The sequence below is a fragment of the Balaenoptera borealis genome (assembly GCF_965194805.1).
Source record: "Balaenoptera borealis genome assembly, chromosome: 13".
Classification (NCBI taxonomy): Eukaryota; Metazoa; Chordata; class Mammalia; order Artiodactyla; family Balaenopteridae; genus Balaenoptera; species Balaenoptera borealis.
Window position 1 is genome coordinate 97,556,988 of NC_138870.1, and position 23,290 is coordinate 97,580,277.

The following is a 23,290-nucleotide window of genomic DNA, read 5'->3' on the forward strand; positions in this document are numbered from 1 at the left end:
TTGTCTCTGAATTCAGTTGAATGAATCACTCTGCGTGACTTGGGGGCCACCTGGAACTTCCAGAGAAAATCTGGTTCCTGTTGGACCAGTTCGGTCTCCCTAACCGCTTGCTGAGGCTCACGGCATTTCAAATATCTTGTACCTGCCACTGCCCACCCACTTTTAGATGGCCCTAGGGTGACCTGAGGCAGCGCTTTTCTCAAAATGAACCTGCCTATGAATTGCCTGGGAAGTGTGTTCAAATGCAGAGTCTGGTTCAGTCCTGCAAGTCTATCAAGCTCTGAGGTGATGTTGCTGGGTCCACAGAACACACTTGAGTAGCAAGGGCAAAGAACTTGGCAGTGAGCTAACGGTCTACGAAAATCTAATTGAATCTCTCTTCTAGGGATATTTAGGCGTTTTTCTCTGTTGCTAACAAGTAAGTCACTTTGGCTGTGGGATAGACAGACATGATTCAGAGCTGTCATAACATCATTTGCGTTTGGCAGCCCAGACTTCTTATTTTAGCATCTTCATCTCCATCTCGAATCAAGAAACTTTAGGGCAAGAGGCATTCGGATGAAATACAGACAGGGATTTCCTAACAGTAATTATTGTAAACACGAGCAGTGGTTACAGAAGTTGTGAAAGCTTTCTCAGGAAATCCTTAAACTCCCATCAGCTGTGATCCTGCTTGGAGGCTGGGGGGATAGCCCTGTGACGTCATCAGATCTCGGGTAACTCAAAGCAAAACAGGCCACGTGTGGGACAGACTGGCGTGGTCAAAATATTTGCTGTTTGCTTTGTCTCAAGTTGGCCTGTCTATACCAAGGCAAGAACCTAAGAAAAACCTGTCATCTCAATTCTTCTCTTAAATACTCCTTAGACTCTTCCATTTCTTTCTATTACCACAGCCACGCCACCATCATCTCTCCCTTAGGCAGCTGAATTCACCTCCACCCTTTCCTCCCTGCACACCCTCTTGAACACAATTCATTCTCCACAGTGAATCTGAAGGCACCACTCCCCTGCCCACTACACTTAGGTTTAAATCCAAAGTCCTAATGTGGCCCTGTGAGGTGTGGCCCCTCCCTCCCTCCCCAGCCTCCTCTGGTTCCTCTCTCCTCCTTGCTTTCATGCCCCTGACCCACTGGCCTTCTTTCAGCCTCCAGATGGCCAAGGATTTGTCCCCATACCTTTCACACCTGCTGTTCCCTCTACCTGGAATGCATATCCCTGCTCTTCACCTGGCTCACTCCTATACATCTCCAGGTCTTGGTTTAAATGTCACTTTCTTAAATTGTCCTTTCCTGACCTCTAATCTAAAATAATCCTTCCCGGTATTTCCCTGGTGGCCCAGTGGTTAGGACTCTGTGCTTTCACTGCCGAGGGCCTGGGTTCAATTCCTGGTCGGGGAACTAAGATCCCACAAACCACGTGCTGCAGCCAAAAAATAATAATACTAATCCTTCCCGTTAGACTATCTCGTGGTTCCCGGTACTTTTCCTGAATAGCACATATACAGATGATGGTGCCAGACTGATTACTATGACTATTAGATAGTAAGCTCCCTGGTGACAAGATTGTCTCTGTTTTGTAAACCATTGTACACCCAGCATCTAGCACGATTCATGGCACACCCAGGTTCGATAAATATTTGTTTAATGAATGAACAAGTGAGAACTGCCTCATCTTACTTGTCATTCATTCTGTAACCCAAATGTCCCAGGCCTTACAGACCCATAGGTACAAACAAGGTGATATTAACATTGATGCCCAAGTTATAGTAGCTCTTAGCCATCTGCCCTCAAAATCTCCAGTTACTTCTGGAAGCCCAAGAGACAGAAGCTGGTGTCTCTCATGTGTTTAAGCACCAGTCTGCTTGCGTCTCCTCCTCTGCATTGCCCAGGACACCCTCTGCTGACAGCGTCTCCCCTGATGCTGCAGATACACTGTGCATTGCATCTGTCTGCTGGTGAGATGGGCCAATCCTTCAGGAAACCAAATCTGCTCCACAGTCCATGTGGCAAGGGGTGGGGGGGAGAATAGCCTGCACCCAACTCTGAGTAGCTCTTGTCCCTGGGCCCCAGAGAGGCACTGCTTGGGTCCAGGGTCCCTCACAGCTTGCTCCCTTCTCACCAGAGCCCTCTCTCCATCAGACAGGATAGGGATGCCACCTGCCCCATCATCTCTCTTTTCTGTCTCTCTCCCTATTGCCCCTTTTTCCTTCAGCTGAAATAAATGCCCCTGTACCTCTTCAATTGTGCAATAGGGTCCCAGGGGATGTGCACCCAAGTTGTACAGTCTGGGCTTGGTTATAATTCATTCATTAAATCAACAAATATTTACAAAGCACGCCTAGGGGCCACACACAATCAGCCATTGGGTCCTTTCCATCTGTCGACCCTGCCCTGTCTCTGCACCTGTGCCACAGTCATTGCCTCATTTAAAACTTCCCTCTCTTCCCTCCCAGGTGATTGCCATGGTCTCAGAACTGGCCTCCCTGCCTCCTGGCTGGCCCCCTCAATCCAGACTGCCAAAGAGAGCTTATTAATATGCAAAGCTGATGACATCAGGCTTCTGTTAAAGCCTTCAGGGCCTCCCCATGGCTTTCAGGCTAGAGTTTAACCTCCTTCGCTTCACACTAAAGACATTTTGTGGTCTGACTGCTGCCTGTTTGTTCAGCCGAAATTTCCATCTCTCCCCAGAATGAGCCACGTTGTCTCAGACCTCTGAGTCTTCCCACCCTGTTCCTTTTGCCCGGAATGTCTTTCTCCCACTTTTTGGTCTAGACCAGTGCTGTACAATAGGACTTTCTGCAATGATGATGGAAAAGTCTCTATTTGCTCTGTCCAATGTGGTGGCCTCTGGCCACACATGCAATGTGTCTAGTGCAAGCGAGTTAAATAGCCAGAAGTGGCTACCTTATTGGGCAGTATGGACCCAGACAACTGCTAATCCCTTTACAGTACTTAGCTCAGGGCTCAAGTTCTGTGCCGGGAAGCCACGCCGAATTCATGGCTGATGTAGATGCCCCTCCTCTGTGTCCTGTAGCATCCTTGCTCTGTTTCTATCCCCATACTCAGAACTTCTCTATAGCCAGTGATGCATCAACCTGCCTCCCCCACTGGACTGAACATTTTTGAGGACAAGGGCAAACAGTTCACCCGATGAATGGTTGGTACATGAATGCATAAGTGCACTGGTAAAGGTTTAACTAGCTCAGAGGAAAAGCCCTGATTTGTTGTATTTGCCAATTCTGTGATGTAAATATTCCTATTATGTGTCCAGAGAATAAGACAAGGCACAGAAAGAGAGAAAATATTTGCAAAAGTCATATCTGATAGATCTGTTATTTAAGACTGTTATCCAAAATAAACAAAGAATTCTTAAAATCCGACAATAAGAAAATGAACAACCCAATTCAAAAATGGGCAAAAGACTTGAACAGACACCTCATTGAAGAAGATAATGAGATCACAAGCAAGTATATGAAAAGATGGTCAACATCATATATCATTAGGGAAATGCAAATTAAAGCAATGAGATACCACTACACACCTCTTAGAAAATCCAAGATCCAAAACACTGACAGCACCCAATACTGGCAAGGATGTGGAGCCACAGGAATTCTCACTCACTGCTGGTGTGAATGACATCAAATGGTACAGCCACTTTGAAAGCCAGTTTGGCAGTTTCTTACAAAACTAAACCTAGTCTTAACATATGATCCAGCAGTCATGCCCCTTGGCATTTACCCAAAGGGCTGAAAACTTATGTCCACACCAAAACCTGCACGTGAATGTTTACGGCAACTTTACTCATAATTGCCAACACTTGAAAGCAACCAAGATGTGCTTCAGTAAGTGAATGGATAAATAAACTGCAGGACACCCAGACAATGAGATATTATTCAGCGCTAAAAATAAATGAGCTATCAAGCCATGAAAAGACACGAAGGAAACTTAAATGCATATTACTAAATGAAAGAGACCAATCTGAAAAGGCTACATACTGTATGATTCCAACTATATGACATTCCAGAAAAGGCAAAAGTATAGAGACAGTGAAAAGATCAAAGGTTACCAAGGGTGACTGGGGAGAAGAATAGGTGAAACGGGATTTTTAGAGCTTCACAGTGAAACTAATCTCTTTGATTTTATAATGGTGACTACATGTCATTATACATTTGTCAAAATCCACAACAAGAGTGAACCCTGACATAAACTATGGACTTCGGGTGATAGTGATGTATCAATATAGGTTCATCATCTGGGACAAATGGACCACTGTGGTGGGGGACATTGAAAATGGGGGAGGCTATGCATGTGTGGGGATGCAGAGGATAAGAAAAATCTCTATCTTCTGCTCTAAAAACTACTCTTTAAACTGCTCAAAAATCAAGTCTATTTTTTAAAAAAACCCACCATGGTTGACTTCAAGCTACCAACATGACATCACTGAACTCAGAATGGGGAAGAGATGTGCAGGATCGGCTCTCACAAATGCAATCCAGTGGTGGTAGGAGCCAGCTCCAGCACACCACTGCATGAATAGATGAAAGAATGAATGAAGTGTGCTAGATGCTGGAAATATAAGAGATGCCTTCAGGCTCTTTAGGAAGAAGCTTATTCAGACCTGCAAGAAGCTGGGCATGCAGCTGCAGGTCTGATTTCAGTTCTAAACCATCAGATAAAGGACTGAGGTGTCATGTCTTTGACTTATTCAGGAAGAGAGACCTTTGTTTCCTTTGGGTCCTTTACCTTCAATACCAAGCCTTGTCCAGGCATCTGCTGAGCACCCAACTCAGATTAGAGGAAAGTGGGTGAGCCTGAGGCTAGGAAGCAAGGGTATCAGTTAGGAGGGCTCGCCTGCAAGAACATGGAATCCTGACCGGAAGTATCCTAAACAACCACGGGTCTGTGATGCCCCACATAAGATGTCCAGAAGGAGGGCAGTTCCTGGCTGCTGAATTCAATGGCTCAACGACGCCATCCTCGGAGGGTCAGTGGTGTCTCTCCTCGGCGGCCATCGCAGTTCCAGGCATAACATGCAGGCCGACAACGTCCAGTGAAGAAGAGGCACATTCCCCCCCAATTTTAGTTAGTGAGAAAAACCTTACCCAGAAGCCCTTCAGCAGCCATTCCTACAGATCCCAGCGGCAATGACTAGATCACATGCCGTACTTAAACCAACCGCTTCCAAGGGATGAGACCACCGTGACTGGCTTAGGCCAATTAGTGGGACCCTCCAGGAGGCAGAACCTGGGAACCCAGGCAGGACTCTGCCCGCATGGAAGAAGCAGGTAGGGGTGGGTGGCAGTGGGCAATGGCTGCCAAGACCCAATCTACAGGGAATATTAGAAGAAGATTCACCTATTTTATGACCAGGCCATTCCATAGGCATTCTTGAGATATTAAGGAACAAGAAGGCGGTGCGAGGGAACACAGCTCCCCACATTCCCTCTCCAGGTTGAAATACCTACATGGACACACACACATGCACACACACAAACCCACCCTGCCATCAGCCCTCCTCTATGGATTCCCACGTGCAGATTGAGCCAACACGTCAATGGGGACAGGTTCCATGCTGTTCAAAGAAACCAGAACTGTACATAGTAAGGCCCGGCGTCTGCTGTGGGGACAGAGGTCCCAGCCAGCCCAGGTCTCAGCCATACTCCCAGCAACTCTCTGGTCCTGGTGTGAGGCGCCCCCATGCAGGTGCTTCCAGGTATGGCTCTATCCAGGGTCATCTTGGCCACGGTCTGATGTGGGTGACCCCGTTTTGACAGGTCTGAATTCCCCAGGGAGAGCAGCGCATGGTGCCTCACTCCAGCTCTGACCTGGTTATGGGGAGTTGCTAGGTAACCGCTACGCGGCCTCTGCTTCCCACGCCGCCGAGGAGGCCTGTTTACCATGGCAAGTCCAGATGAGTTGGGGCGTGCAAAGGAAAGGGAGCCCCGGCCGGGGGTCTGCAGCCTGGACTCTGCCCTCACTCTCTCTGGACCACTGGACCTTGGGGAAGTCTATTCACCCCTCTGGGCTTCAGTTTCCTTGTCAGTCAAATGAAGGAGAGGCTGGGTCTCTTTTCTCTCTAAACCGCTGACACATGCAGGCAGCATAAACTAAATAAACACTGATCATCAGATTCCTCTTAGGTAAGAATGACTCAACATGAGTGCAGAAAAGGAATGGGTTGAGTTATTTGCCTTTAAAATAAAATAGAGAAACTAGCAAACCTGTGTCTCCATTAGGACACATAAAAGTTACAGAGAATCTGTAACTTCCCTGGCAGTCCAGTGGTTAAGACTCCACGCTTCCACTGCAGGGGGCCTCAGGTTGGATCCCTGGTCAGGGAACTAGGATCCCACATGCTGCACGGTGAGGCCAAAAATAATAATAATAATAAATTTTAAAATAAATAAAAGCAGAAGTTGCAGAGGGCTTCCCTGGTGGCGCAGTGGTTAAGAATCCGCCTGCCAATGCAGGGGACGCGGGTTCGAGCCCTGGTCCAGGAAGACCCCACATGCCGCGAAGCAGCTAAGCCCATGTGCCACAACTACTGAGCCTGCACCCTAGACCCCGTGAGCCACAACTACTGAGCCCACGTGCCACAACTACTGAAGCCCGCGAGCCTAGAGCCGCAACTAGAGAAGCCACGATGATGAGAAGCCTGTGCACCACAAAGAAGAATAGCCCCCGCTCACTGCAACTAGAGAAAGCCCGCACACAGCAACGAAGACCCAACACAGCCAAAAAATAAAAACAAATAAACAAATTAATTAAAAAAAAAAAAAACTTACACAATGTTAAAAAAAAAAGAAGTTGCAGAGAATCTTCCTTCTGTTGGCAGAAATTTAGCTTCTGGAATTGATGTTCGTAAGTCCATGGGGCTCCCCGGGTCCTTTTCCAAACCCAGACTTCCTAAAGAAGTCCCCTTAGGGTCACAGCTTGCTAAAGCGTTCTGTCCTATCTGGGCTCTACTGGCCCTTCTTTTCCCGTTGGAGCCACGTCACAGGCCCAGCCCTTCCCAGGTTGCTGGGGCCAGCCCCGACTCCTGCAGTGTGGGCTCTGCACTAGCCTCTGGGGTCTGCTACTTGGTCCTGCCTTCATTCTGAGACCCGGTCCCACCCTCTTCCCTGGTCCCTGCAACAAGCTCCCCGCCCAGGCCCGCATGCTGGCACCTCTGCAGGACCCAGCTCCTCACCACCCCTGCCCCTTGTTCATGCCAATCCCCCTCCCAGAATCCAGACTCCTTCTACTGAAGTTTCCTAACCCCGCCGCCATCCTGCCTGTCTGCCCACCTGAATTTCCAAATACGGCAGGCTGCTTTACCCCTCAGCATTCCCGTGCCCTTGTGCCAGAGCCCCTGGTGTGCCAGCTGCATGCCACGGCCACCACCACCACACAATGCCCGTTGTCACAGGTGGCCCCTGTGACCCCATCCTACCCCAAGCAGCTGATGTGTTTTGCCCTTCCTCCTAGACCCTGCCTTCCTGGTCCAGTTCTAAGTCTTGGCCACGTCTGATCCTTCCCTACTGCCATACACACACAGCGTAAAGGATCGTGTCTGAATGTGCCCCAGGATGCTGGAGTCATATCAGGGAACATTCTCCACCCCCTCAACAGAGTTTCCCCCCGGCTGGGGGCAGAAGGAGGCATTAGTACCTTGTGCACAGGGAATGAGAATCACTGGGGTGGTCAGGGCAAGTGGCCTTTCAGCTAGCTGCCAGCTCTGCTCTGGGGCACTCTAGACCCTCCCAGCCGGGCAGAGAAAGCCCCATCCTTGAGTCATGCACCCCAGTCCCGCCTTCTTTCTAACACTCCTGTAGGCAATGCGGAAAAGCCGAGAAATCACAAGCTTTGAGTCAGACAGATCTGGGCCCCAGTCCAGACTCTGCCCCTGACGAGTCCTGAGCCTGGACAACTTCCTTGACCTCTCTGAGCTATTCTAGAGAACTGGAGAGAGTAGCACAGAGTTGTCATGAGAAGTAAGCAGAATGATAGGAACTGCTTGGTGAGGGCCCAGCAAACGGTGGGCAGGCCCCCACCCCTGCCATCTTGGCAGAGATGGGCTTCCTCACGCCTCCACCCCACCCCAGACATGTTGCTGCAAAGGCCTCCTCTGCTTTGAAACTTACCTGCCCTGTATTCAGCCCCCTGGGGTGAGTCTCTCCGCCCCTATCAAGTTGATAACTTGCTGATGTAGTAAATCAACTTTGGGGGAGCTCTATTCCCTGGGCCTCACCCACCCCCTTCCGGGTGACAGCTGCCCTGCCATAGTGGCCCACCGGGGACAAAGTACAGAGGGTGTTGGCCAGATGAAGGAGTGATTCTTGAAGGGAGAATGCCAGGGCAGGCAGAGGTGTCCCGCAGCCACCATGACTTCCTCTGGCTGGTCTGCCTGCCCCCACGCTCTCCGCTACCCAGATCGGGCACTTTCTCTACTGGAAAACCTTTCTCCTGCCATGCCTGGCTTGGGGTTCAAGGAGCCTCCCGGAGATGCGGGGGGGAGGTGGAGGCAGGATGTCTGGGCTCCTCTGCCCTGAACCTTGCCCGGCATTTCCTTCTTTGGAGACTGTGCTCCTGCAGGTCCCCACTTGAATTTCCCCTTCCTTTCGATTTACCTCTGTCCACATCCTAGCCAGCCTGCAAGGCCAGGGAAAATGCCACCTCCTTGATTGATTCCTTGATTCCACCCTCAGCCTGGAGTAACTCTCCCTCTGCAGAAACTTCTCCTGACGCTTGCTCTCTGGCCTTGCCCTGGAGGGATGTGTGCCCTCGAAGCCTGTGCCCTGTGACTTTGGGGGTTCCAGTTCCCCAAAGACAGAGATGAGCAGATACTAAGCAAACAAATAATTCCAGCCCAGGTCCCTTGGTTGGGTCAGAGCTGTCATAAAATTTGTCTAAAACTATTGCAGACACAGCCCGGTTCCCAGCACTGCCAGCCACTGGGAAGAGGAGGAGCTTCGCAGCACTCTGCCCAAAGGGGTGAAGATTGCCCACGCTGCCCCGCGTCCGCCCTGCGTCTACAGCCTACCAGGTGTGCTGCTCCAGGAACTCCCCACGTCTGTGCTGCCGCCAAGAGGAAGTGAGAGGAGGCTCCGTCCCTCCCCGCGGCTTCCCTCCTAAAGCCTCCCAGCCTCAGAGCAGAGTTCTTTCTCTAACACCTAATGTCGTCCACCACGGGCTCTCTCTGCCAGGCACATCCATCTCGAGCACCATTTGCATCCTGCCATTTCCCAGCTCACGAACCATCCATGGCTCCCAACTGCCAACAGAGTTAAGTTCAAACTCACCTTGGAATTCAAAGATTCAAGAATTCAAAGATTCAAGATTAAAAGATTCAAGAACTTTCATGAGGCAACCTATATCTCTGGCCCATCGCTCTTCCCATCCTTGCCCCATCCCTGAAACACACACACATGTACATATTCACATACATGTATACAGACATACACATATGCACATGTGCACACTTACACACACATATATACATGCACATACATACACATAAATACACACTTTATATACACACATAAATGCACACATATATACACACTTACATGACCCAAACTAATTTGTTGTTTAACCTGTATTTGCTTTGAGCATTACATTCATTCACTCACTCACTCATTCATTCATTCATCCATTCAACATTCCCTTGGTGCCAGGTCCATATTAAAGCTGGGATGCAAATGTGAAGAGCACAGTTTTCTTACTTCTCCTAGAAGTACTTACTATTCAGCCAGCTTTCTAATAGCTTTTATTTAATTCTGACTACTTTAAATTTAAATAGTAGCAACCATATTGGACAGTGCAGTTCTACTATAAAACCTTCTGGCCCTTGGGTCCCACGAAATTGGTGGCAAGTGGACTTGGGTTTGAATCCTTAGCTGTGTGACCCTGATTGGGTTGCTAAACCTCTCTGAGCCTCAACTTTATCAGTTACATCGTGAACAGGTTGTAACACATAAATGTAAAGATGAAATGAGCAAATGTATGCCTGGAGCCTAGAAAATGCTTAGAAAATATGTTGAATCTGAATTTTTGTCTCCAGAAATTAAATAATTATTTGGATCATGATCCCTATCCTACTATTAACCTTGTCAATATTTTTGAAGTCTTTTGAATATATTCAGTTGGCCTGAAATAATATAGAAATCCTGCCTCCTTCGATGTTTCAAGGACAGCAGGGGAGACAGGTTCTGGAAGTCCCTTTGTTTTCTGAGCTCCTTTTGAGCTGGGAGTGTGTCTGTGTTTTTACTTAAGTCCCCTGTAACATAATGCTCTATGTATGTTTGCCGATAGAATCATTGTATTCACTGATAACAATACTCAGAATTCAGTCCAATAAATATTTAGTGCATGCACTCTGGCTAGATACTATGGGAAACACAAAGCAAACCACAACAGTTCCTAACCTTGGAAACTTAATCTAACAGCGGAGGCAACATGTTTGCTTGCGATCGTGTTGCCCTCTGACTCTGGGTGTGAAGCCCTTGGGATGGGGCCGTTCTGGTCAGGCTAAGTGTCTCTGCCCGGGCAGTGAGAGACGAGGTGGGGCAAAAGCCTGGTTTGGGGTGTAAGGTTGTCTTGGTCCACCTACTTCGTGGTCAGAAATCTCCTTCTGATATTAAACCAGCAGAAACAGCCGGAGCACGAGGCATTGAAGACCACAGGGCAGAACTCAAGCTAATCTGCCATGGCCACCTCTCCAGTGACCAGCTTTTGTTCTAGGTCACTGCATCCCAGGTCACACAGTGGTCTGACTCTGACAAAGAACGCAGCAACCAGGCCCCAGGGGGAAGGGCCAGGGGAGGAGTCTCCAGGTGGGGAAAAGCACAATCCCCTGGGCCTCTTCCTAGGCAGGACTTTGGCTGAACTCTGCCCTCTGTTCCCTTCCTGATCCTGCCCCCAACCCCACCTGCCCTTCCGTTTGCACCTCCCAGGAGGATGTGGATGGCAAAATCCAGCTTCATCTTTGACTTATTTATTAATTTATTTTTGGCTGCGTTGGCTCTTAGTTGCAGCATGCGGGATCTCTTGTTGCCGCGCGTGGGCTCTGTAGTTTGTGGCATGCGGGCTTAGTTGCCCCACGGCATGTGGGATCTTCGTTCCCCGACCAGGGATCAACCCGCCTCCCAGGCATTGGAAGGCAGATTCTTAACCACTGGACCATCAGGAAAGTCCCCTGACTTCCAGGTTCTTATTCCTATGTTCTTACTTCATCTATGCTGAGGAAGAGAGAAAATCTTACCCATTTTTTTTTTTTACATCTTTATTGGAGTATAATTGCTTTACAATGGTGTGTTAGTGTCTGCTTTATAACAAAGTGAATCAGCTATACATATACATATATCTCCATATCTCCTCCCTCTTGCGTCTCCCTCCCACCCTCCCTATCCCACCCCTCTAGGTGGTCACAAAGCACCGAGCTGATCTCCCTGTGCTATGTGGCTGCTTCCCATTAGCTATCTATTTTACTTACCCATTTTTAAGAAGGAATTCCTGGTCAGTTTGAAGTAAAACGATGGTGGAAAAGGGGGAAACTGGGGTGAAAGTCCAGTGTTTAGGGTATAATGCCTGGGAACACCACACTGAATAAGAGAGTCCTGACCTCCAGGAACCTACCACCTGCTGGGGGAGACAGGCCATCAGCACAGAGCTTGAGTGCTAAACAGGGGCTGAGCGTGAAGTGAGGGGCCCTGACCCAGACCTGGAGGGTCAGGAGAGATGTTGTGGAGGAATTGACCAGGCTGAAGACAAAGGATTCAGAAGAGTAGCACATGGACTGAACAGAAAAGCATTTCGGCAGCAGGAAGTCCCCAAGCAAAGCCATGACGTATTGAGGAAGGGGGAGAAGAAACCTAACAGGTTTGGATCGTAAATGGTCACAAGGCGCTTGACTTGTAGCGTAGGGATAATAGGGAACTTTGGAAGAGTTTTGTGCAGGGAAATGTCGTAATATATTTGCATTTTAGAAAGGATTTGGGAGGAGAAGATCGAGTTGGGAAGACCAGTTAGTGTTACCGAACCCAGGTCCGGCTGCTCGCCGCTCAAAAGACAATAAAGAGACAAGTTTGGTGGAAAGGAAAGTTTGCCGCCTTATTTTGGATGCCGGCACCCGGAGATGGGTGGGGTGGGTGGGTGTGGATGTCTGTCCAAAGGCCGATGCCCCGCCCCCAACAATCAGGGGGCAAGAGCTTTTACAGAGGGAGGGGCCTACATGCAGAAACAATACAGTCAGCTCTGACAGTCATCTTGAAATTGGTCACTGGTGGTCTGACCAGCCTCATCTTGCTTGTTTTAGGTACAGTTAATCTTCAGTTCCAGGTTCGGTTTGTTTCCATTTCTTTGAGGCCATTTCTCAGAATTGTGGCAGCTTATGTCGTGGCTACAGTCTGGTCATCATGTAGTTCACTTCTTCCACCTGGTGGGAGTTTCAGTATCTATAAGACAGCTCACAGGACATGGCTCAGAATATTGTCTACAGCCCTTGAGGAGGCACAAAAGGTCCTTGACTATATGACTAAGTGATTATTTGGTCTCCTTTGACGGTTTTCCTTTGTTTCTGCATTTTCTCTCTTCTCTGATTAAACTTATTCTTTGGCTAAAGGTTTTCCACAGACAAAAGGCAGGCTGAAGACATGGTGGTGGCAGGGGCAAGGACCAGAGGGTCCTGCTCTGTTTCATTAGGAGGCTTTCGTAACAATGCTTGGGATGGGGGGAGTGGCAACAGGGATGGAGTGAAAAGGGCTGATGGGAGACATCACAGAGGAGCCTCATCTGGCCTGGTGGCTGTGAGATGGGGGAAGAGTCCAAATGCATCCATGTGTCCCACTAGGGCCACCAGGCAGGTAGTGGTGTCATTCTGGAGGAGAGGGACCCAGAAGGACGTGTAGTGGGAGCAGGTAGAGGAGGAGAGGGTGAGGGGTTCCTTTGAGACACGCTGCCTCAGAGGTGCCTGTGGGGCGTCTGAGCAGAGATGAGCAGCAGGCAGCCTGATCTACTGGTATGGAGCAGAGGAGAAAGTTCTGGAGCTGAGAGAGGACTGGGAGAGTCCTTCGAGCCCTAGGGAGTGGGAGCACCCATGGAGCGTGTGAGGTCTAAACAACGAGGAGGCCAAGGCCGAGCGCTGAGGGACGCCAACGTTGAAGGGATGGACAAAAGAGGCGGAGAAGGAGTGGCGGGAGGTGCAGAGAGGTCAGGGAGTCGGGCTGTCGGGAAGCAAGGGCAGCTGTGAAGCGGCGGGGAGAGGAGCCTATAGGCTTCCAAAGTTGCAGATACAACCAAGTCCCCAAGTCTGGAGGTCGGGGAGGGCAGGTACTTGCCTAGTCCAAAATCAGCGTGCAATAAATCACCCCTGAACGAACAGATGAAAGCCCGAGATATGTCGTGAATGGCAGGGGAGAGGCCTCGGTGTGTTCACTTCTCTGGGCTGCAGAGTGGGTCGGAGGTGAAGGCCGCTCAGCTAGTTCAGTACCAGGATCTACACCCCTCCTCCACGGCCCCAGCTATAATCACCTCCTCTTCCTCTCTCATCCTCTCCGGGAATAGGCAGCAAAGCACGAATCTCATAGAGGCGTGAGAAAGCCCCCAAAGTTTTATAACAGGTCTTCATGACACAAATTGCCGCAGAGGGAAAAAAAAGTCAGCCCTGAGAAGCTTATCTTAGAATATATCATGAGGTGGGTTATTCTGTGACTCGAATTACACAGGAGGACCTAGGTCAATAGATGCAAACAGGGATGAACGCACCTACAATGAATGTAAACGCCAAGGGGTCAGATCTCAACTGCACACCCAGCCGGCAGTGTGCGCGGGGCGAGGGGAAGGCGAGTGACAGCCAAGAGCCCAGGCAGAGGGGGAGGTGTCTTCTGGAGGAGAAGGAGGCCTGAGGGGAACTGGAGGAGGAGGCACAATTTCTCAGGAAGGCCCAGTCACCTTGGGCAAGGTGGCTTCCGAAGCTGGAAGAAATGCAACCGTGATGGGCCCCCCAGCTCAGGGAAACACCAGATCCAGGACTTGAGGGACTGGTAGAGGACCAGAGCCTTTCCTAGGGAGTCACCACCGCATGGGATGTCCACAGACACAAGGTAAATTGGGCCTGTGCGTAAAAGAAATCAGTTTCTGGGCTGGTAAGGTGTTTAAAAAATCTCACTAATAATGCACAGGGCATCAGGCCTCAGGGATGCGTGTCCCAGCACCTCCACTTGTTGGCTGATAACCTTGAAGAGGCTGTCTCACCTCCCAGGGCCTCAACGTGTTCATCTGCAGCACCTTACGGTAGTCCCTTTCACAGCCTACTTCCAAAGATTGGGGGGACCAAATTAGATAACTGTACGTGACAGTGCCTCCATAGCCTATAACCTCTCTGTGAATGCCGCTGTGTGACTCGTCACCCTGCCTGGTAAAGAAGGCTGTGGGTATCTGACTCCCAGCTAAACCAAGGGAGCCACCAGAGCAGCTAACGATCACGTCTGATTCCTCTTTTTTATTCTCAGTGGCAAGCATGTTATCTAGTACACATCAACTGCTCAAAAAAGTTGGCTGAATAAATAAGTCATTGGTATGTAAAGGGAACTATCACGAAAAGATCACTGTGTGTTTCATAGCAGTTAGATCTAGGAAAGCTCTTTTCCACTGCGAACTGTTACTAAAATAGTCTACTCTGATTCTAACCTTCTGTCCTATTCTAACTTGTGTCACATAATATTTGTGTCTTTGAGAGCAAAATCCTTATCTCAGTCATTCACTTCAATGTAAGCTCCACATGGGCAAGAACTTGGTTTTGTTCAGAGCTGTACCCTCAGCACCTAGAGCAGGGCCTTGTGATTGTTACAACTCAATAAGGATTTGGTAAATGAATGAGTGGTTTCTGACCACTCATTTGTTGAATTTATCCATTCAACAAACATTCAGCAAATGTTTGTTGAATGGATAAATTATTAAACAAGGGGAATTCTTTTTCTTTCTAATGTCCCTTTCCAGCATTCTCAACCGAGGCAGTATAGCAAGGTGGGCAGGCAGGCAAGCCCTGGAGTCAGGTGGTCTGAGTTTGAATCCTGGCTCTTCTACTTAGCAGCTGGGTGACCTAGAGTGAGCTACTGAATCTCTCTGTGTTTCAGTTTTCTCACTTGTAAAATGAGGATAATAATAATTTTTCTAATAGGATTATATGAATTTATTTGAAAGATACATATTTTGCACAGTGCCTGGCACATAGTAATTGCTGCTATTTTTTTTATGACCATATCAGTCTCTTGATAACCTTCAATGCCTCCCCTAGCTACGGAATAAGATTTAAAGTCAAGGTCCCCAGGGACTTCGCTGGTGGTCCAGTGGTTAAGACGCTGCGCTTCCACCGCAGGGCGCTGGGGTTCAATTCCTGGTCAGTGAACTAAGATCCCACATGCCGTGTGGTGCAGCCAAAAAATAAAATAAAATCAAGGTCCCCACAGTTTGGACTCCAGGTCCCTCTCTTTCCAGTCCCATCTTCCCACACTTTAACACTAACTACTCTTCACAGGCTACCACGCTGTGCCAGACACTCCACTAAGTGGTGTATATCCATTAATTTGTTTCCCTTCTCGCACAGCTCTATTAGGTAGGACTTATTATTACCCATATGTCACTAATGATGTGGCCAAGGCTCAGAAAGGAGAAGTAACTTCCCCAGGGACACACAGCTTACACCAAGAAAGTGGGATTCCATTCCAGGACTCTCTGACATGAAAGTTCACCCTCTTATTCACTGGCTTCTGAAATCCTTGCTATGCCAATTGGTCTATGGACCAGCACTACGAACATTACGTGGGAGCTTTCTAGAAATGCAGACTCTTGGGCCTCACCTCAGACCAACTGAATCAGAATCTGCATTTTAGCAAGATCCCCCCAGGTGACTACTGGGCACAGTAAAGTTTTAGAAGTACTGTTGTAAACTGCTTTCCATCAGTCAGACACAACTGCTAATTAAATCAAATATGTGATCTTATTTAATCCCTACAACAATCTGGGAGGTCACAGGGTCGGGGGGTGGTCAGCATTGTTATCCCATTTTGTAGATGAGGATACTTAAGGCTCTGAGGGTTGTGTATCTTGAGCTGAACCCACGTGTGCCTTATGCCAGCATGATGCTCTGACCGCACCCAATCCCAACTTCCTCTGCCTGGAATGTCTTCACTCCCTCTCTCCCCCTTGACTTCTTCTTCTCCTTTTAGGCTCCACTTAAGATCCCTTCCTGCTAGGTGAAGACCTTCTTATTTACATCCCGCTAGTCAGATTAATTTCTTCTTCCCTCAAAGTCCCCACAGCTCCTTGCACCTACCCTTTTCTTGGCCCTAATACATTCTTTTTTAAAGAAATCGTAGTAAGTACATACTGTGTGCCAGGCACATAGTAGGCATTGAGTAAATGTTTACTCCCAATGCATTGCTGATTGAGTTTATTAAAAGCATTTTCATCACACCTGTGTTATTCTCCTGTGTGTTTGTTTTTCTATTCCTCCCACTGCTCTGAGCTCCTCTGTATACCCAGGGCATAGAGTTTGGCATCTTATAGGGCCTCAAGTCATCAGAAAACAAACTAAATTCTCTCCCTTCTAAAGATGAAATTTGTCTACACTTAGAGTGTTACTAGGAGTGAGGCCTTCCAATTCCCAAGAATAGCAGAGGACACAAGTGAGATGATGGACGCGTCTCTGCTCCCCATCCCTGACCTGACACAGGACGCCAGAATTGACTATGGTCACAAAAGTTGCAGATATTTGAAACTCTAACCCTCATTTTTCCAGGCCATCAAAGGAAGACCCAGAAATATTAGGTGATCTCTTCTAAGTCCCCAGGGTTAAAACCATGTCCCCAGTAACCTTCTGTCATTTCACAAGAGAAGTAGAAAGGGCAAAGGTGGCCGTGGTGCAGGGCAAAGATCTCCCAGACACAGAGAACCTAACAGTCCCCTGTGTTGCCTCTCCTTTACAGGGAGACCTGGGCAAACCACATGTTTCTAGGCCTTATTTTCCTCTTCTGTAAAATGAGGGGGTTGAATTAGTTTCTAAAGCTCCTTCCAGCTCTAAGATGCTGTGTTATAAAATGAGAGAAATGTGAACCTTTGGTTGCTATGATCTGAAAATATTTTGAATGTGGAGAATCAAACTGTACAGCAGTGCATGGACAAAATAATATGTTAATGACTAAGAAGATCGTACTTAATCCAATGGGAAACAGCAGAGCGGCTGCTGGTGATATGTGTGTGTGTGTGTGTGTGTGTGTGTGTGTGTGTGTGTGTGTGTCTTCCTCCCTTGAGCTCAAACATATATTTTAGATCACTAATATAGTAATCAGGCCTCTGGTAGCCTATCTTGCCCACACACACACACACACACACACACACACACACACACACACCACTTCAAGTTAAAATGGGGGGGAAAAAATTCCACTGCTGCTGCTTACATCCTTGCTGTATCTGGGTAGCTTTTTTTTTTTTAAAGAAATTTTTGTCCTGGTGAAAGTGTTGGATTGACAGCCCCTGGAGGGGCCTCTGATCTCAGACTGGGACACGTGGACGTGGGCCGGGAGCTGGGGGTTTTACTAGCATTTCGCTGTTGCACACCAACCGTCCCTGCTAGGCCGTCACAATCTGGCCTAGCAGAGGGCCCCCGGACCCCCAACCGAGGAGTGGTCAGATCGGCCACCCCAGAAGCACCCTGGCCAGACCACGTGCTCGGGGCCCTAACAGCGGGGAAAATGGACGCGCTGGGACGTGTCTGGCCGGCCCGGCAACAGGAAGGGTTAGGTCCCCAACCTTTCCCCCACCGAAGGGTCGGGGCCAGGAGACGAAAGCGGGCCAGAGGCCGCACGTGGGTCTAACTACGGCCCGGCTCCAAGTTCCGGCCCGCTCCGGGTCTCCCGCCCCGGGCTGGGCCCCGCAGGCCTAAGCGCCGTCGCGTCCCCAGCCGAGCCCCCGAGGCCGCCTGCGCCGCTCGCGCCCCGCAGAGGCGGAGGGCGTAGCTGCCCCTCCCCGCCCGACGGCCGCGCCTGCGCCCGCGCCCGCGCCGATTGGCCGCTCTCTCGTCCAGGTGAGGCGCCCCGCCCCTCGGCGGCTCCAGGTGCGGCGGCAGGATCCGGGCCGGGGCCGGGCCGGGGCGCCATGGCCGAGTCCCAGCTCGGCTGCCTGGACGAGGCGCACGTGAACGAGAAGGTGACCGCGGCGCAGGCATCCTTCTACTACTGCGAGCGGCGGCGGGCCGCGCTCGAAGCGCTGCTGGGCGGCGGCGAGCAGGCCTACCGCGAACGGGTCAAGGAGGAGCAGCTGCGGGACTTCCTCTCCAGCCAGGAGCGTCAGGCCCTCGGCGCCGCCTGGAGCCCCTACGAAGAAGTCGCCGCCGCCGCCGCCGCCGCCCGGGGCAAGAGCAAGGCCGTGGCCGAGACCCCAACGCAGGCCGCGGCCGAGTCCGGCGAGTCCCTGGCCTACTGGCCCGACCGCTCCGACACCGAGGTGCCCCCGCTGGAGCTGGGCTGGACCGAATCGTGCTTCTACCGTGGCGTGAGCCGCGTCAGCCTCTTCACTCACCCCCCTAGGAAGGAGAAGGCGCCCCACCTGAAGCAGGTGGTCCGGCAGATGATCCAAGAGGCCCAGAAGGTAGGCCCCGCCCCGCCCCACGCCTGTCCCCTCGGACCAGGCGCCACCTCCGAGGCAAGGCCTGGGCCTGGCCCCCCTGACCACCCTCTGGAAAATGGGTCCAGAACCCTGCCTTCTGACGTGGGGCTGGTGAGTCCTCTGGAGAGCATGGATGTGAACGTGTTTGGCAAATTACAAGGTGCTGGGACAGTTGCTTGTCGTCACCATTACAGTGTCCAGAGGCGCTGGCTTTCCTCTGCTCTGTGCTTCTGTTTCCTTGTCTGGTTTCTCTCCCTAGAGAAGAGTGTGGGCTGTGGAGTCCTGTGGTAAAATGGGCCACTCAGAGGTCTTGATAATAACCTATGTGCTGCCCAGGGATTTACAAAACATGTCCCTGGCCATTTTCTCATTTGATCCTCAGGCAACCCCAGGAAGTGCGGTGTGGCCTCCCACCCCAAGCCTCGCTGCTCTTAGGAGGCCCCCCAGAGTCAAGGCTGGCCTGGCCCCTGGCCCCTGGCATTCACTCCGGCTCTGGGCCCAGTGCTAGAGCTCAAGCAGTCTAGGATGAATTAAGGGATGTATTTTGAGCACCTACTGTGTACCTGACTCTGTGCTGGGTGCTTTGACAAGGCAGATCCTTGGACTCAGCAGGTCAAGAAGAAGCTCCCACTTAGGGCGTCTACTCTACCTGGGGATTGAAAGGAGGTGATGTTTCCAGAGTGGCTGGTATTCTACTACTGGTAGGGCCAGTAGTTCATAGGGCAGGGGGAAGATTTACTCTGTGCCCTTGGGTAGGGGTACCTGGGTAGGGCTTCCAGATAAAATATAAGATGTCCTGTTAAATTTGAATTCCAGATAAACAACAAGAAAAAATTTAGTAGTATTCAGTATGACCCAAATATTGCATTGGGACATACTGATGCTAAAAAGTCATTCACTGTTTCTCTGAAATTCAGATTTAATGGGGACATTCTGTATTTTTATTTGCTAAGTCTGGTTCCCCTACCTTGAGATTTGTTAAGAAACATCAGCAGCCTTCGGTGCCCAGTTCAGAATATACAGCAGGAGTGGCTTGGGTTCACCATTCTGATTCAACTCAGTAACTGTGGTTGGAGCCCTGTTATCCCTGGAGGCTGAACGAGCCTAGAAAGACCAGTGGTGGGCCTCCTCTTCCTGGAAGGCGCGATGCAGGTAGTCGGCTAGATTGGCTGCCAGAAGGAAGGGTTAACTTTTCACTGTCCATGTTTCCACCCTCCCTCTCTGAAGAATTCCAGCTTGTCTACCTGAGCGTTCTCTGTATATTGCATTCTGCAAAAGAGAAAAACAAGTTTGGACAGAGGAGGAGAAAGGACGCGGGTGACAATACTGTGCAGCAGGGTGCAGCTGGGGTCAGGGGTCAGGGCTCACGATGTAACACTAACAAGCCTTGATTTATGCATTCTTAATATGTGCCAGCCACTGTGCTAATGATTTACCTGCATTTTTTCTTTTGCTTTTCACAACTACGGAGTAAGATGGGTATTTTCCTTATGTTTGGATTCAGAACAGTTAAGTCACTTACTGAGCCAGGGTTCAAACACCAAAGTCCTTCTTCTTAACTGCTGTGCTGTCGGATGATGGTGCAACAGACTAAACCAAGGAGCTGGAATGGAACTAGCCTGGTCACAACCTGGGCTGCAGGTTGTGAACCCCTGTTACAAGAAGGTGGAGAGAGGGCCCTGCCCACTAGAACTTCTAGTCCCATATGGGATGTCAGGAATCTCCTATGTAGTGGAGTGTTCTTAGCTCTTTAAATATTTAACAACAGAAACTTTAACAACTGTGAACCGATCCAATGCATACATATTAAACCAGTAATTATTTCCTGAGTGCCTACCGTGTGCCAGGCACTAAGCCATAGGAGGATATAAGGTGGCCTTTTCCCTCCAAGAGTTAATTCAAATGCTGGGAGATGTGCTGCAAGGAAAACAGTTTTTGAGGCTGGATATGCCTAATCTGGAGGATTTCCCTAGGGACGTAAATTGCAGAGTTGAAAGGAGAGAGAGAAGGAAAGTGGAATGGGCAGTTTCTCCTTAAGAGACTCAGGAGAGAGAGATTTTCGCTTCAAAACAGCAAGTGGCTTTGACTGGCAGGAGGAAAGAGCTGTTGTGGTGGGAGCTGAGTATGTGGGGGGCCTGGTGTTTAGAGCCTGGTCCTAAAACTGGGTCCAAAGCAGGTGACCACCCCTCAGGAAGAAGCAGCTTCTGGCCCCATCTGTGCCCGAAACCCACAAGCCCTCTGGACCCCAACTGTTAATCACTGCCACTCACATCTGTGCAGTACCTTCTTCCCAAAGATCCTGTGAGTAGGCAGGGCAGAGAGGTTGACCCTGTTTCACAGGTGAGGAAACTGAGGCGCAAAGAAGAAAAGGGGCTTGCCCAAAGGTCACATGGTTGGTTATGGAAAGACCCAGATCCCTAGCTTCCGCTCTAAAGGCTACACATTCCGACAACTACCTGCCCACCTCCCCAACCCCAGCTTGTCCAACTGGCAAGCAACCCTCTAGATCCTTCCCCCTTCCTTTTCACCCTGAAACACCCTGGAGGGAGTTTCCTTTGTCTCCAGGGAGAGTCTGGCTGCTGTGAGGCTGGGTGGGACAGACCCAGATGATTTATGTGCAGAGACACAGGTGACTGTTGGGGAAAAGCGGGGGAGGGTCAGAAGGACCTAGTACACACGTCCAGCTGTGTGCCAGAATTTCATATTTTATCTCTTTTAATCCTCAGAATAACTTCATGAGGGGCTGTCATTTTTATTCCTGAATGAAAAACAGGAAACCAAGCCTCAGGGGGAGTGGCTGTGACTTGCCCACAGGCGCAGACCAGTGAGGGTTTTGAACCTGGGCCTCAGGGTTATGGACACAGGAGCCTAACTAGGGGACACTTTGAAAATATGATTGGGGGTTGGGGAAGAGGGGCAGAGGGTGGTGGCCAGTGGGGAAACAGCCCAGCAGGGGTGGAGGTGGGACCACGTGGAATGGGAGGAGGCCTTTGAGTTGGTCAGTCTTAAGTTATCTGCTCTCTGGGCCTCTGCAAATGGCAGAACGCCCTCCTGGCTGTTCTGGAGAGCCAGCATTCAGACATTCGGCCCTGGTTCCTTCCGGCGGGGGGGGGGGGGGGGGGTGCGGTTTTTCCTGTTGTTTTAATACCCCTTAGGTGATCTGCTTATTTTAGTGTCACTGAATGATGTACTTTGCTTAAAGTACAGGCAGAAAACATGCCTTCAGGGACCCAGAAGTGAGTCCGTGGCCTCTCCCACGCTGGCAGAGAGGACCAGGGGAGGTTGCTGCCGCTTGGGCTGCTGTGACCACTGTAACTGCAGGGAGGGGGCAGGGGGGACTGGACTTAAATCGAGACCATGTGTAGACAAGGAAACGGTTCTCATTTACAAGGGCAGAGTGAGAGGACCAAATTACTGCGGTTTGGAAGAATAGTGCATTTGGTCATTGGACAAATATTTCGAGGTTTACTATGTGCTAAGCACTTCAGTAGAAAACAGACATAAAACACACCTCTGCTCTTAAATAGCCTAATAGTCTAATAAACCATCATTTTAATACAGAATGATGGGTGCTTAGCAGAGGGCGTGGCAGGAGGGGCACTGAACCAGCCCCTGAACCGGGTGAGGGAAGGACCTTTGATGCTGAGGGCCTGTCTACAGGCGTGTCTGAATGCAGCAAGAAGGGTGAGATTGCACCAAGCATCCACCCATCTTTGCACCCCAGCTCCCTTCTGACCAGCGGCATCCATTTTTGGGTCTACTGGGTAGGTTTACAGAGTATTGCCTGTGCTCCAGGAGCAGAGGAAAACCTACTGGCCACCCACCTTGAAGATTGATCCTTGGCCCCTGCGTTCCTGAGCCCCACACTCAAGGGTACCAACTACCCAGCTCCTCACTGCTTACCACCGTGCCTCCCGCAGCATTTCCTTTGGGCCTCAAAAACCGTGTCGGGCAGAGGGGAGGCCCCTGAGGTCCAGAAGGGTCTCATGACTTGTCTTCAGACCAAGGACAAGGAGAGGACACAGCTTCCCCAGGTCCCCGGTCAGAACTACCAATGACCCCGTGTAGATATAAACACAACCCAGGAGAGGGTGGCTGCTGGGCTAGGAAGCTGTGATTAACTGGGAGCTGCTGCTCTTTATTCCTGTGGCAGTGAGAGGAGCAGGCCCACCTGGTTGGTGGGGGACAGAGGGGCATGGGTAGCAGGCCCAGCCCTACCCCATCTCTGCCTGTCAATGGTTTGTCCCTTTCCTTCAGGGCCTGGCTCAGAGGCTAACCCTTCTTTGGCTGTTTATCAAATTTTCAATCCAAAAGTGACTTTTTGTTCTCAGACGTGGCTCCTGGTTTGTGCCACGTGTGTGCCTGGCACACAGCTCGATTTAGGAGAGTCCATTTTATCCTCGGGAAACAGCAGCTTTGGAAGAGCTGAGACTCCCTCCTACACCTCTCCGTCATCTTTGTAGGGCCCCAGCGGCACGGGCAACCAATGATGTTTGTTTAATTGATTGGAAACTGCCTCCTGTTGGCCACCCGCCCCTCTCCATCCCTCTGGGGAAGCAAGTGTCTGGAGAGTCCCCAGTTGAACGGCACATTACCGAGGGACCCCTTTAATCCCCATTGTTAAAGCCACCTGGCAGCAGAGAGAA

General features: G+C 50.2%; 1 protein-coding gene across 4 annotated transcripts in view; it reads left to right on the forward strand.

Annotated features, from left to right (window-relative positions):
* Positions 1-18,042: 18,042 nt before the first annotated feature.
* The window catches only part of FAM83F (family with sequence similarity 83 member F), a 29,964-nt gene continuing 24,716 nt past the window's right edge, over positions 18,043-23,290 (forward strand). Inside the window, exon 1 of one of the 4 annotated variants that reach the window (XM_082352767.1) lies at positions 18,043-18,626. In XM_082352767.1, coding sequence (XP_082208893.1) covers positions 18,135-18,626 — 492 coding nt within the window. In that variant the 5' untranslated portion in view covers positions 18,043-18,134. The remainder of the gene's footprint in view (positions 18,627-23,290) is intronic. The other 3 variants (XR_014233783.1, XM_082352766.1, XM_082352765.1) reach the window with 3 other exon arrangements.